Below are 16,152 nucleotides of genomic sequence, written 5' to 3'. Positions count from 1 at the left end.
AAAATATTTCTGGACTGCACATCGGCGGACCTATTTAAAAATATAGAAAAACTAGGGTTTTGTTTGTAAAATATTAAAAAAAACCTTTCAGTTAGGTTACTCTGATAACTTGTTAAACAATTGTTTTACTGATAAAAAAACTCCTCATTGCTGTATTAACCCTACATACAAATACTTGTATGTATTTTTCAGAAAGTTTAAATCTAAATGCGCAATGAATGTGTGCATGTAGGTATGCACTAATATGCCATTATGATATGAAAAAAAATTATTTTGTATTAAAATATTTGATTTGTTATTTTATTTATATAAGTATAAACAAGACGCAATTGTTTTAAAGCTGACAACATGCACATCATTTGCAACCGAGTATACAACCCATATTATCCAAGAAAAATACTGTAGGTAATCCAGACCTCTTTAAATTATTTTTAATACTTTCAAAACCCCTTGTAAATTGTCTACAAAAAAATACACCGTGGTTTAAAGTAGTTTTGGGAAATCGGTTGTTTCTGTTATTTTAAACTAGCGAGTTTCATGTCTGTAAATGGATAAAATCCTGTTATATAAATAATGACCAGACGAAACTATTCAATAAACGTTACACGACTAATTCAGGTAACAAATAATTAATACCTAATAGACTTATTGTGATCAAACCTTGAAAAACATAACAATTATTTGGGAAAATGGTAAAGTGTTGCTTAAGTAACAATTTCAGATGCTATATTTTTTTTATTTCCTAAACTGATTGTTACCGTAAAAAAAAAGAGTACCCGATTAAAATCACCTACACATAACATTTTAGAAATAACTAGGAAATGTAATATCGGGAATGATATGAATAAAAATCCACAAGTATAATTGTAAAACTACTTAAAAAGAAAATTGTTCACAAAGGCTTAGTTATTAAGCTGAAAATGAAATAAATATTAATTGAACGGGCCAGAGCAAGAACCAGGTCATATCTTCACTTTTTATAAAAAATTGTTTTTTTTATGGGAAGATGTTCATGGAAAAATAATTTACCCTTTCGTGCATCAAACAAATCATAAAATCGGACAATTACCTACAAAGATATTGCAAAACGCATTTTTTCCCGCCAATGGTGGTAAATGGGACAATGGATTTTCTTTTGGCTGTCCTGAACAATTTCAAAATAAGGAGATAACCTGGTTCTTACTATGGACCCTTCAATCAACCCTACACTGCGTACTAGTGCATTTTGTCAAGTTAATTTATAAAGTACAACATAATTTATTTTGATATAATAATGACATATTAGTGCATACCTCTAAGGTCAATACGTTGGCAGTTTTTAAAAACTGAAAGGGTTTTCACAAACAATACACTAGTTTTTCTATATTCTTAAATATATCCGCCGATGAGCATTCCAGAAATATTATCAGATCAGTGTTTTTACTCTTAAGACAACTAGACTAAAAACTAGTTGATGAATACCTTCGTGACAATGTTTCTTACATACAAATCTACATGTAATGTGTAAAATAATGTATATTTGTAAGCAAATATGGTATAATATGTACACAAACATTTTTTTTTTTTACAAGACCAACAATGTTTGCGTTTTATTAAAATATATTTGTCACACAACAACAGCTGTACCCAAGTGTTCAGTTGAAATCGAAATAAGTGTTTAAATTTTTAAAAAAATATTATCGTTTACATATATATCAACCGTTAACGTTTACCCCGCGCTTGACTACAAACCCTTTCTTGGGGCGGCAAATAAAATATAAACCCGAGTGTAAAACATGCGTCCGCCTATCCATATATTTATAATATACACGCGCAAACGTTTGTGTGTTATAATATACCTACATGTTATTTTATGTACAATAAATAGATAAATGTATACTCACAAAAACAGGACGCCTCGTGTGGTCTGCACGACTCTTTTGGGCTTGGAAACGACAGCTGAACATAACCGTCAGAGGGATCGCCTGATCACAGAGTGCCCGTGTGGAGTGTGCATGGCGGCGTGGGGAGGTCTTCGTTATTGATTCGAATAAGCTCTGCCCGGGGACGACCTGACTTGCGGCAGCGTTGCCGAACCGCGTTGCTGTTACAAGCAGATGCCAGGTGCCTCGATCGCCGCGCCTCCCCTTCGAACAACGTAGGTAATCCAGCGGCTACATACAGGAGGGTCGTGTTATAACGATGATTCGCATACAGGGTGATCGTTTTAAAACATCGTTAAAGACACCAATAGTCTTTAAAAAAAAAAAAAATGACTATAATTGCGGCTTTGCTGTTTTTAGCGACATTCGAGTTATTATTTATACGATATAATAGACAGTATTGTAATTTTTAATTTCCCGTTCACAGTTCTGCCAACTTTAAAAACTCGAAAAATGAAGTGCCCGATGGTTACACCTCAAAGAGCCACTCGACACGGAGCCACTCGACAAACTACCACCGAAAATCGACACGGAGCCACTCGACAAGCAGCCACTCGAAGGGGTACCAACATATACAATATTTATAAAAAATGCACGATTATTATCCGTGTATGTTGTGCGGCTAGTATTGTTTATTTAAAGGGGAAAACTTGTACATTTCATAATTAATGCAATAAGGCTTGAACTATTTTTAATTCACTGTGTGACCTGTCTCCTGTTTTGAGTTTTTTTATTTAAGTTATAATCAAATCAGTTTCTATTATTGAAATTTATATTAAAAAAAAACTGAAAGTATATGAAACAATATTTACAATATTATATTATAGTGATAATTTACCAACAATAAATTGTCTCTTGAGTTTGTAAAAAAAAATATTTTTGAAAACATACTTACACGTTTTATAATAAGTAAAGCAGAATGTTCATTGATCAAATTTCAATGAAATTATACTTTTTTTTTTAATTATTTAATACCGATGTATTATACCTATCTATTTAAAACAATACATCGTGAATACCTCATACGAAACTATTCGATACCCGACAATAAAATTAAACACATTTACTTAAATACTTTACAACTTCCAATAGGCAATAACACAATAATAAATTATAGTTAAATATTATATAATTTTGTATTATATATTTTCGTATCTGTGTATTAGTTATCATGTTATATATATGCCGAAAATAATAATTCCGAAAAAATTTAGAACCAAAACATATATTAACCGAAAATATAATAGCCGAAAAATATTTAAGTCGAAAATAATATTTACTAAAACTATTTAGGTAGAAAATAATGTCATCGAACGTATTTTAGCTGACACTTATTATTTGAACAGAACCTTATAAGTTATAAATTATAATAGTATACAAAAACACTGTTACGCGCGCCGTGTGACCGCGTTGTGTCTACTGTCTACGCTATTTTTATAACATCTGTGATAAGTTCCATTTGTTATTGAAATATACAGCTATTTTTTATTTTGTGGTTGACATTTTTTTTCCATATATACTACCAATGCTTAATTGTTAGTATTTGTTTATACTTAGCTACACAATAGTAAATTCAAACAGGGACAACCTATGGTAGACTGGCGCCTTGCCGATGCTGAATAAAATGTTTATATATTATTAAGCCGGCAGTAGTTTTTTGGGGTCTAAAATAACCGGTATGGTTCTTTTGGATCTAGATATGATACACTCATCAGACTTATCACTAATGTCCAGCTAATATATAAAATAGATCACTCCAGTTTATGTGTAAACAAGGTCAGATACAAGGGGAAGGCTGGAGTTAATAGTTAATAGTTTATAATACAATCTATATTAAAATAAATATAAACAAAGTCAAACTATAACGAATTTATGAGTAGTAAATTCACATGACTTCTTAAAAACAATCCAAATTAACTCAGGTGCTATAATATAATATACATAATATTATCATTGATTATCATTAATCAAAGATATTATGTATAAATGCATTAACAACAAAAAAGTTCAAATATATTAAATTTATATTTATAAACACAGATTTCCTTATTTCACACTATTATAATATACAAGTTAAAAGTTAGCTATAACTTAAATTTAAGTGACATGTGTATTGGCGTTGTCGATTGCATTATCTAGATGTTTTTATACATGTGCATAGAGTACACAAGGGTTTCACAAAATGATTGATACTTAGTGTGTGATATTATAATTAACGTGAAGTGGGTCTCTACGGTTAAAAAGTTATTAACGAAACGTTAATATTACTAAGTTTACTATGGTCAAGTTTATACAAACTAACGGTTGGTTACCAACTGCGGCCATCCATCACTGATGTTAAATAATTATGAGATTCGAGCTATCAAAAAAAAAAAATATAATGCTTCAACACGTTGGCGGTGACCGGTACTTAACAAAAGACTGCAAGGAAATAGTTTTTACTAAAAAAAATGATGATTTTACTGTTTTATCTATTTTTAATGTTATAATTATTAAAATTTATTTTATTATTGACCACGATTTAATAAAAAAAAAAAATTGTTTGGCTTAAGTATTCTAACAGCCTTGACAAAAATGTATTTTCTAAAATGATTATGTACATGTTTATTTTTAAAAGTTATTATCAGCAGTAATAAACATATAATATTAATCATTTGTTGAATAAAAACTAATAGTGTACATATTATGAACACAACGGATTTCATACAAGTTATTTTAATATTAAAGTTAAAAACAGTTGTACATTATTAAAGAAAAATACTAAATTAATATAATCAAGTTTATAAAAAAATGTTTACTAAATTATTTCCACTTGGCTTATAGTTATTAAATTTTGAACATAGTTGGAAAAATAACAAAATATAGTTAGAACATTACAAATAATTATGGTATAAATCTACTTTACCGGGCACCCTTTTTTTCGATTATTTTTTTAAATCGACAGTACTTTTAATGTTGATTACGAATATGTAAAAAATTTGCGCCGCTCGCACTTAGTTTGGAAGTTACAGACTTTTAAAGTTCGCCGAAATCGACATACGTGCGCGCCCGGCACTGCACGTCTACCCGCGCCCGCTGGGTACTTCGTCCGTCGATCGCCGCTCAATTATCATCGGATTCCTCGTCTACCTGCCTCCCGCCCGTCGTGGTCCTTTTTTTTTTTTGCATCATAATTTCATCACGCTAATATTTGACTTGTTTGGGATTTTGCTATAGCGAACAATGAACAATTTTTGGCTCGCCCGATGCACATTGTTGAGACTTGAGGATGACTTAGTAGTAAATATTAATGTTTTATCGCGCCCCGCTAATATTATAAAGTATTACGGGCTATTATAAAGCAATACATGTTAATCATTTTTTATAATTTGGTTATTTATTTATATTTTATGATTCTACATATATTAACACAAAATAAATATATAATGCTGTTTTTCTACAAACTCTGATGAAAATTGTGAGGGACACACACACATACATTCATTTATATATATATATATATATATAGATAATAAAAATAGAAATAATTAATCAGATAAAAAAATCCAATTTATATAGATGGCCTATAGCATAAGCCAAATGGGTGGAAAATATACACATTTGCCAATTAGCTAAAAATGTACTTTTTTTTTATTTTTATATCGGTATTTATCTAATTCTAACCCTCTGCTTCTGAGTTTTTAATAACTAGTTCTAAGTCAATAAAAAGTAAAAACCTTTATCAAATACTTTTTAGTTGTATATATAATATATACATGGATAGTTCATTCCGATACTCATGAAAATGCACACAAATTAAACAATGTTCAATAACTTCATTTGTTTTATATTTAAAATATATTTGTAATTTAATTGGAATACATGAAAGCAAGTTAAAATATTATTCAATTAATATCGTTGCAATATACATAATTTTTTACCTATGTATTATATTAATAAATAAGTATTAATAATATAAAAATGTATAATTATTTATAATAATAGAGTAAAAGTATTTAAAAACAATAATTATTATTAATAGCATGAGTTAACAATAAATCCTGTTGAGTAAATTGAAATGTTTACAATGAACATAGTAACAATGTCTACTATACAATAGGGGTTTTAATGAAAATATAATATTTTCTACAAAGTTACTGTTTTTATTTTTATTGATATACAATTTGGAAATTACATTTTTTGCTATTACTCCGTTATAATATGTGGTGTCGGCCGCACAACATACACAAATAATAATCGTACATTTTACATAAATATTGTACATGTTGGTATCTCTTCGGGTGGCTGTTTGTCGAGTGGCTCCGTGTCGATTTTCGGTGGCTGTTTGTCGAGTGGCTCCGTGTCGTGCTCCCTGCCCGATGCGAGAACCGGCTGTCTACGGTTTTTATCAAATTCATGGAAAAATGTACCTACAAAGATAGTACAAAACGCGTTTTTCCCCGCCAATAGGATGGTAAACGGGACGATTAATTTTCTTTTGTCTGTCAAAATATGGATGTAGCCGGTTTTTGCACCGGATCCTTTTAATGGTGTTTAATTTACTCAATTATGAATAATTTGCCGACAATTTTTGACTGGACGATAACCAGTTTAGAATACATGCGTTTTGAAAAGCGGTAGGTTAATCCCGTCTTAAATTATAATGTTTAATAACTCAAAAAGTGACCATCAAAAACCGGTTACCGATCAGTCAAATCGGTCAGCAAATTATTTCTAATTTAAATACCTAATGCAATTTGTATGCTAACATTTAAGTTTCGACAGAGCTGTGGAAAATATTAAAAATGGTAAATGTTTAGTAATTTTATAATAATATGAATAGAAAATAAACAAAAATGTTTTCAAAATTGCAAATATTCTCTAGGAAAATGAGTGTCTTACGTTGAATTTATCACACTGTATGTACAATATATGTATACAAGTTGTATCACAAAGATTTGACAAATAAAATAACTTTTGTTCTAGTAAATATTTTTTAAAAAACATTTTTTTAAATTTATTTATATTTATTTGCATTATAAAAACCACGGTTCGTATTTCTCTCTAACTGTTTTACTTTTATAAATTTTATTTTTATTTTTTTCGTTACCTACGCTAACTAACCCTACCCGTCTTAAATTTTGACTTTTAATAACTTAAAAAATAATTATTTAAAACTGCCATAAATAACGCGGCGCTTAAAGCGCAAATGTGCATAAATAAATGTTGAAAAAAAAATCTTAAAAATATTCACCGGAACAAAAATTATTCGTTTGTCAGATGTTTGTGACACACCCTGTATATTTTGTGTTTTGAAGGATATTGTGCTACACCCATTATATCCAGTAAGGTTCACAGCCGGTCGGTAATAATGCATTGGGGAAAAGAAGGGTCGAACGAGGGTCCGACCCCTGTTTAAACATACTATTTTTTTTTTGTTGAAAGAAGGACCCCGTTTGTCGACAAAGCGAACAGTTGGAATAATATAATATGTTAACGTTAGTAGTTTTTGGGTAGAGGGTTTTAACCATTATTCTAGAGCAAAAAATCCTATTTTTCCCAGGCCGACAACCTTATATTCTTATTGACACAGCAATAATATGTATTTTAGCTACTATGATTGTCTAACTTTCAAGTACATACATTTTATATTAATCTAATAATCTAGAGTTAGTGTAGAACTAGTAGTTTGTTTTTATATCAATTGGGAACATACAAATAACATTTAAAAAAATATAAAAACATTAAATATAACAAAACTACACACAAATTTTAATAATATAAGTACACTGGACAGTTTTAAAAACGATAAAAATTAGAAGGCTGTCCAGAATAGCACTATGCTTTTATGAAAATCCTGTTTATAAAAGCAAAACAATTATCAACAGTCTTCTGTTTAGAGTGGTGTAATGTTGACTGAATTCTAGATTTATTGAAAGAAACTTTACTTAGCAGCTATATAGAGTAGGATAAATAGAACGCTGTTAAACCGTGAAGAATATTAAAAATTGACAAAAAAACAACATGGTCAATTGCCAATTTTAAAATTACAATAACAGCAATAAGTTAAACAGAATATGTAGCTGTAGCTTGTAGGTCCCAAAAATAAAAATTTTAAAAAATATAACAACGTTGTATTGTGTTATTGAACGATTTTATAAGCGTTTAATGAATGTTTTTTAATCGTGGAAAAAATATTATGTAGACAACTTTGTCGGTTTTGTACTTTAACCAAAAACATAATATTATTATACATAAGTATTATGTTAAGGTCATCAAAATTGAATTTATAATGTAAAAATTTGTTTTTTTCATGTTACCAAAAATTTGAGATTTTTTCTAATAGTTTTTTTCAGAAAGCCGAGGAAATTTTACATAATATGTGTAAATTTCAAATTGGGATCTCCATAAAAACAAGAGGTCAAAATTCATATAAAAACGACCACAGTATTAAAAATAGTTAAAATAATTATGTGTAAAAATTAGGTAATTTTCCCTTTTTTTTTAGAAAGCTGAGATTATTTTACATAAAAAAATTATTTTTAATAAATATATACATATATATATATATTTTTTTTTAAGGCCGAAGATACGATAAAATAATGATAATAAAGAAGTATCAAGGCAAAAACTCAAAATACTTTTTACGGCCATGACCAAAATAATCGAAAAAAAAATTGACTGGTGGTCTGTTCAAACGTTTGTTCATATTTGGAGTTTTGACCCATATGGAATATTTTATTCACAACAATTAGGTAGGCATCTAGACATAATAAAATATCATACTCGTATATTACCTATAATAATGAAATTTATCCGGTGTAGGTACCTATAAACTATAGCCTACAGGGTACTTTATTCAGGTAGGTAGTCGTTGGACGGCAATGACCGTGTGTGTAGGTACAACCGAACACTCTGTACTCAATTGTATAGATACCTAGTCTATAAGAAATTTGACCCTTTCACACGCCAGTTGGCATTTCAAATTCCAAAGAAACTTAAAAAAAAATTAAAACCTATAATATCCAGGTATGTTACAACATGGCATCCACGTGGAAAATGATTATTTTTTTTTTCAGCGCATCAAAATAGTAAAATATATTATATTCTCTTATATAAAAACATTTTTCCATAATATTACCCATTTCGCTTACTTGAATGACGACCTAATCGAATAGCCGGTTCAGCATTTCTAAAATAAAGACTCAAATATTTTAGGTGGTTTAGTTTATATTTTTTCAGGTTGGCAAATATTAAATTTATTGAATTTTTAATTCAATACATTTCTAAATTTAATTATTATTACAACTTTTATAAGCTATTTATTATTCATTTAGACACAGATTTTTTTGAAATTATCATTTAAATTGATATTTCAATATATAGTATTAAAATAATAACCAAGTCTGCACAAGGGTAGTTAATATAATAGTAACTTTTAAATCCATTTACATGGCGAGGTCTGTAAGTTTGTATAGTGAACTAACACAGTAAATTCATTTTTAGCAATTAAATAATAAATGTATGTTTAATAAACGGAATTGCTAATAATATAATATTGTAACTCTAATTATCGTGGTCTAAAAATTAAAATAGGGCAAGAATTCTTATTAGAAAAATAATCTTAAAAAATAAATATTTTTGAAACGGTCAGACAAGACTCGTTTTAACTTATAATACATCAAAGTTCTATTGTAGAATTATAAAACGGCTCATTTGTTAAACCGTAGGTACAAGGACAGGATGTAGGGACAGGACCCAATCTAAATAATACACTAATTGACAGGCTCTTTATAGTATATAGGGTGTATCAGTCATCTAACAGATTTTTCATACATTTTATATGCGAAGCTGTCGGATCATTGTGATACACCTATATATGCCTAGCCCATTGAACCATGTAAATTGAACCATCAAAAGGAACGACCGTCACAATAGTGTCTTTCTTAAGATCTAAATTGATTGTAATGCTCAAGTTATGCCAGCCAAAGCGTTCTTAATTAAGAGTGAAAAAAGTACTACTTTAATAGGATATACCTATTTAATGAATCCGAAATTGGCCTACTATTTTCATTAGCATGTACATTTTTGAACTACAATACACAAAATAAAAGTGTATTTGTGTATTGTAAAAAATTATTTGTGAAAAACAAAATTAAAATTTTTATTTTGGTTTAAAAAAAAAAAATTGTAAAAACTGTTAAGTAATTTTTAGATTAGTTCTAAACACAAATACTCTATTTGAAGTATATTTTAGATAATTATGCAACCGTATCGAACATGCTAAAAATAATACACAAAGCGGTTTATTTCACATTTTTAGAGGTTATTTGAAAAATAACTAAACGTGCTTGAAAAAATCTAAGGCCCGAATCAGATTTAGCAAAAAAAAAAATAATAATAAATGAATGTACCCATTTTAATTCTTGCTCTATAAAATACATAAGATAACCCCCTATAAACAATTTGATAGGGTAACACTACAGATTTTGTTTGAAGATAAAGTTTTTGTATTTGAAAGTTAAATAACTATTGCCTATTTGGAAAAACTACTTTTTATAGTCACTCCATGCCAAATCATCTAATGTGTGTGCGAGTGGATTTTCTAAATGAATCAAAATTTTATGCCATAAATCGAACTTCTTTGGATTAGGGAAACACATTTTTTGCCTCGATAAGGACCTAACACCTGTAATTGTCGTGCAGTAATATTGTTTAAATAAAAGCACATTAATTTTAAAAAAAGAATAATACCTAAAGCCATTCAGTAACCAGGTCTAAAAAATATTTGATTATTTACCAATAAATGACAATTTATGTGTGGAACAAATATTCAAACTCTAAACATCTAACTTTGTTTTTAATTTGTTCAATACTTTAATTATTATAATCATGTAATCACTCAAGGTACATATTGCCATCTTTTCACTAAATGCTTGCACATATAACTCATAAAAATACCTGTATACTGGTTATTTTATTTCATTTTATCAATCGTTATTTCTATAAATTAATATTTATGAAAAATCATTCGAACCTTAACTATTATGTTTTTTACTACATTCGTCTTTATAAAATCAGAAATCATTATAGTTTATAATAATTTCTCAAGTTAAAAAAAGTGTTTTAAACAATTTTAAGACAAAAGTAAATAAATATTTTATTTGGCATTCGTATTGACACAAGCTTAAAAATACAATTAAATCATGCAACACAAAAAATTGCTAGTATCACTTAAAAATAACACAAGGTATATTGTATACAATTAATATAAAAGTTACTTAAAAGAATAATAATAACTCGTTTTAATAAATTTGACCTGAACAGATGGACCGTTCGTACAAGCGTAGAGTAGAAATTAAGGTGGGATTAAAAAGAGTATGGATACAATTTATTTATTTTTGGTACCACTCAGGAACATATAACCAAACTGTAGGTACTATCTTATACTAAAAAAGGAAAAATATTGGCACATTCAATAATAGCAAGTGACAATAATTGATGTAAAAATATAATTATTAGTTGGCTTACGAATAAAATTGAACAAAAAATATAATGACAATATACAAAATAGATAATTGACTGAAAAAATATACATTTGGACAACTAGTAAAAGTACAAATAATATTATGACTAAAAATTGATGTACATTATCGACCAAACGTCAGTTACGTCATAAAAAAAAAAAAAAAAAAATTGATAAGTCAAAAGATAAAAAGAGGAAAAAAGTTGAATGTGCGATGGATGACGTAGAAAAAAATTCAAATATAAATTCTGAACACATTATAAAATACATAAAATTATACTTCACTGCTCAAATAATTTAGTTTATATCAAAATAGGAAGAAAACTAAGAATTGAGCGGATGAATTTTTAGTGATGTGAAAAATAGATTATGTTAACGATACTTCTGTCTCGCTCGTATCAGTTGCAGGTTCGTAGTCATCGTTGGCAAAATATTTGGAATGTTGCTGTTCTAGGTACCTGAAAACAAATATTTTAACAAAGACATTTTATAGAAAGGTTGTCAGAAAACAGTGTTGATGTTTCATAACATAAGAATAAAATTATATTTTAGACCCAAATGTTTTTTTTATTTTTTGAAAAAATAACTAAACAATTTACCATCAAACTATAGTCGATACCTACGTACACGACTGCTCAATTTGAATTGCACGTCGATTGTTGACTAAAGTTGAGATTGAAACAAATGTGGCTTTTTTACGGATCAGTTTTTAAAAATGTAAGCTACTTCACATTGTTGCTTCAACCCTACCATCATTTATCTTATTTATCTAACTCTGTACTATACATCCTCAACGCATTCTGTTGTTTACACCTTGCATAAAGCGATGAATCTATTGCAGAAGTTATCTTTGCTAATAAATCATATCTCTAATTATCTCAACATATTCTGTCTAATTCCTACTGAATCGCATGGCCCTCTACGATAAAACACGAGTTATCACTCACTTAACCTTCTCACTTAGCCTAGGGTGACCATACGTCTCGTTAAAAATGGGATTGTCCCTTTTTGGAGCTAAATATTCCCTTGTCCCACTAACTGACTTTCGACTGGACGCTTTTTGTCCGGTTCTTAGAATATGGTTAGGTTCTCTCTTTATCAGCTATCTTATCAAAATATTAATAAAAATAGAGCAATAATTATTAATTTTGATTTAGATTTCGAAAGTGTGGAGAAAGTAGTGGAATTAAACGCTAACTATTTTTAAATAACTATTCAAAAAAAGATTTTAAAATAACTAAAATAGAATTTTGGGTAGAAAAAAATATGACTTTTTCTATGAGAAAAAAAAGAAAATTTCTAATTCTTGCCACTCATTTTTACAAAAAAAAAATAAAGATGTACTTATTGAACTGTATAAAAAAAAAATGAAACTTGAAAGTTAGTCAGTGAACTATTAATACAAAACAAGAAATTAAAACGTTTTTTTTATTAATAAATTAAAGTAATTTAAAATAATAATACTTATTATCAAAATATTATTTATAATAATAAATCAAAAGGTTATTATCAAAAGGTGCAAAAAGTAATTTTCAATTTTTTATTGAAGCTCTTTCTTTAGAAGTTTGGACAAAATAGTGTTCCGGTTTTTTTTTTATTATTAAAAATGATAACCATAGATGAACCAGCAAGTTCATTTGATTATTATTTTATATAAACCATAATAAATATAATAGTTTAACTAAATGGATCGTTAAATTAAAAAAAAAAATTTAATTCTTACTTGAAAAAATCATTTATGCTATCAGCAATTGAAGAGAGCTGGTTGTCTTCGGTCACGGACTTTGGTCTTAGAAATTTTTTCAAATTAACTGAAAAATATATTAAAATCCATTAATATGTCATCAAGTATCGAATACTAAAATACACATAGGTATATGTATAAAAAATATAATTAGGACACTACAAAAACACTAAAAAATTATGTTTATTAGGATAGCACTTCGTGTAAGACCATATAAAATGTTATTATCAATGTTTGGAAAAAAGCACTTCAAAAACGGTTGAGTGTAAGGAAGGTGTTCTTTTTCACTAAATGAGCTCCAGAACGCGTTTATAAGGAATTAATAAAACATCATTTCGCTAACATCAAAGTCAATATTTCATACGTACCACATAGCCTTAGTAAATAAATGGGTCCATAAACTGTACACCACAAGTCTTCCGAATAAATGTTTTTATATTTGAATTGTAAACTGTCAAGTCTTATTTTTTCTGATAACAGAGCAACAGCCTAAAAGAAAAATATTGGTAAAGTTATTAAATAAAAATTCTCATTACATAAAACCTCATCAACGAAAAATAATTTACTTTATTGTGCACTTCATTATTACGTTCTTTCGCATATAGCAGTGTCTGTATTCGTGAATTAAAATATTGAATAAAAGTCGATCCAACACACAAAGCTCTTTCCCTAAAAATATCTTATTATATTTTCCACACTATTATACTATTAACTTTGTAAGAAAAACAATAATTACCTAACAAATATTGTTGATTTCTGTTTGGAATCGATATAACCATCAATGAGATGCATAACAGTGAATTTGGATGGAACTGTTTGGCTGTATATGTACATCCGTTCAACACATACATCAATTATCAGCCATAACAATGTTCTAAAGATTATAATAACAATTTTCTGTTAAACAAAATACTTATTAAGATAATAATTTAATTATAAAAAGGTATATTACCAAAAACTCTTGTATGGCAGGTAAGTTATTAATGTTATTTTCTATTAGTTCAACAGTTCTGAATGCCACCAAAACCGGATTAGAAGATGGTTCTATTTAAATAAATAAGTAAATTAGTAAAATTTGGATTTTTTTCCGGAACGTTTCAGGTCAAAAAATTTTAACTTTTAATTTCAATTAATTACCAGACTCTTCAGTAGCCGAAAATGGAGCATCAGTGGTTTGGTTTACTTCAGTATTTTTTTTACGTCTGCCAACTCTTCCTTTGCTAAAATGTTTTTTAAACTTGCTGAAAATATTACAAAAGTATTTATTTAATTAGACTGATCGATTCATGTTATAAATAATGTGAAAATTTAAAAATCGCTCTCTCTCTCAAAAAAAAATTAATATTATTGGTAAAATTGACGACATAATAATTGCATTCGATACAATATTAATATTAAAACACATATTTACTGTTGGTCTTGGAGTGTTTTCATGTGGTCAAGCGAAAACTCATTTACAGACAAAACACGATCATCGTGAACCCATTCATCCCATTTCGTTTTCCACCCTATGTAATGAATGTAGTAGTTCACTTCACCGTCAGGTCCAATTCGTCGTTTTAGGCACTTTGCTTCATATAACATAGATCTGTGGTAACACAGCACTATGTCATCTGTCAAATAACAAACGATTCAAATCATATTGACGTAATTGTGATTTTAAAATTTTTATTTATTTATTATGAAAAGAAATATTGCATATATTTGTATAAAAATGATTGTTGCAGCATTCTGGTTTTTTCTTTACTCATAAAAATCTTTTCTTTTAGTAGATTTCTATCCAATCAGTGCATATTACTCAAAATTTTAACAATATTTGTTATTACCTAATTCATATCATCTTAACTCACTTTCAACAAAACTCACCTACTTTTTATAAATAATGGCTACTCTTTGTTCACTTTTCATAAGATCAAACGCTACTGCTGTTTTCTTGACCTCGTTCTCTGTTGTATCTCCTGCCTGTATTAACTATTCCCTAATCTCATTAATTATTGCTACTACAGATACAAACTTAATGCTACCTCTTAGATAAATATACTCTACTTAATTTTGTCCAGCAGATCCAATGTAAAATATTTAATTTAGCTACCTACTTTCAATATCTCTAAAATGTCCTCATTCGTATTTAAATTTCATCACCGTCAATTTTGAATCACCTTATTAGTTTACTCGGGTAAAAAATAATAATACATAAAAGTAAAAAAAAAAAAGAAGAGACTGTAATCGTAACTTACTTTTATCGAAACGGAAGGGATCCACAGACATTATCGTACACGGCGGATGAGCACTATTATTTAAAATTAATATCAAACTCTTCGACTCGTCTACTCAGCAGTCGAGTCGTTTGGTAAATAACAACATTGTGAAATTATGATTTTACTGAGGCGTCGCTTGTTGTGTTATTACAGTGCGGACATGTCCGGCACACAAAATATCTTTTATCTATATTGCCATTGTGTAGACGCCGACGCTAAATACAGATGAGTGATGGACATTGGCCAAATTTAAAGTGTAAAACAACGATAATTCGTAAATAGCTTAAACTAATGACTCGACATAAGAACTGGTGAAATTAATTAACGGGAAAAAACCAAAAGGCTATACGGGAATAAGACCTCTATACCGACAAGAAGTCGGCATCACTGATGGTCGGACGCGTTGGGACGAAAAATTGATAAGATGATAACATTTTCCATTTGAATATTTGATTGCTAATGGAAGCAATAAGACTTATGACTCATGAACAAAATATTTACTAATTATACCTAATAGTAGGAGATAATTTCATATTTGCCGCTTTAATGTGTCATGTTTCTCAGTCTCATCATTTGAATTAGGTCTATCTTTTATGGTCTTAATAATATTCAGGTTTTAAAACATATGTCAATTTTCAAAACGCAAACGGCAAAGGTCATAAAATCTCTGATAGTCTGATTTGCTCCTTTTAAAGTTTTTTATCCCTTTAACACGAAAATTGC

The 16,152-nt window shown here is 28.6% G+C and overlaps 1 protein-coding gene across 1 annotated transcript; it reads right to left on the bottom strand.

The window, feature by feature from the left end:
• Positions 1-11,637: 11,637 nt before the first annotated feature.
• Positions 11,638-15,516, bottom strand: LOC126836717 (uncharacterized). Its single transcript, XM_050570324.1, has 9 exons — positions 15,409-15,516; positions 14,583-14,784; positions 14,309-14,412; positions 14,124-14,215; positions 13,908-14,045; positions 13,738-13,840; positions 13,540-13,660; positions 13,151-13,238; positions 11,638-11,885 (listed from the first exon to the last, which is right to left on the bottom strand). The coding sequence occupies exons 5-9, from the start codon at positions 14,003-14,005 to the stop codon at positions 11,795-11,797; spliced, it is 501 nt and encodes a 166-aa protein (XP_050426281.1). The 5' UTR covers positions 14,006-14,045; positions 14,124-14,215; positions 14,309-14,412; positions 14,583-14,784; positions 15,409-15,516; the 3' UTR covers positions 11,638-11,794.
• Between the last annotated feature and the right edge of the window lie 636 nt (positions 15,517-16,152).

The sequence above is a fragment of the Adelges cooleyi genome, unplaced genomic scaffold, assembly GCF_023614345.1.
Source record: "Adelges cooleyi isolate 19-005CV unplaced genomic scaffold, UGA_ACOO_1.1 ACOO_flye_CR_arks_rails_tigmint_CR_PRNA_247, whole genome shotgun sequence".
NCBI classification, from domain to species: Eukaryota; Metazoa; Arthropoda; class Insecta; order Hemiptera; family Adelgidae; genus Adelges; species Adelges cooleyi.
The sequence above is the reverse complement of the archived record's forward strand: the minus strand, read 5'-3'. Positions and strand labels throughout refer to the sequence as shown.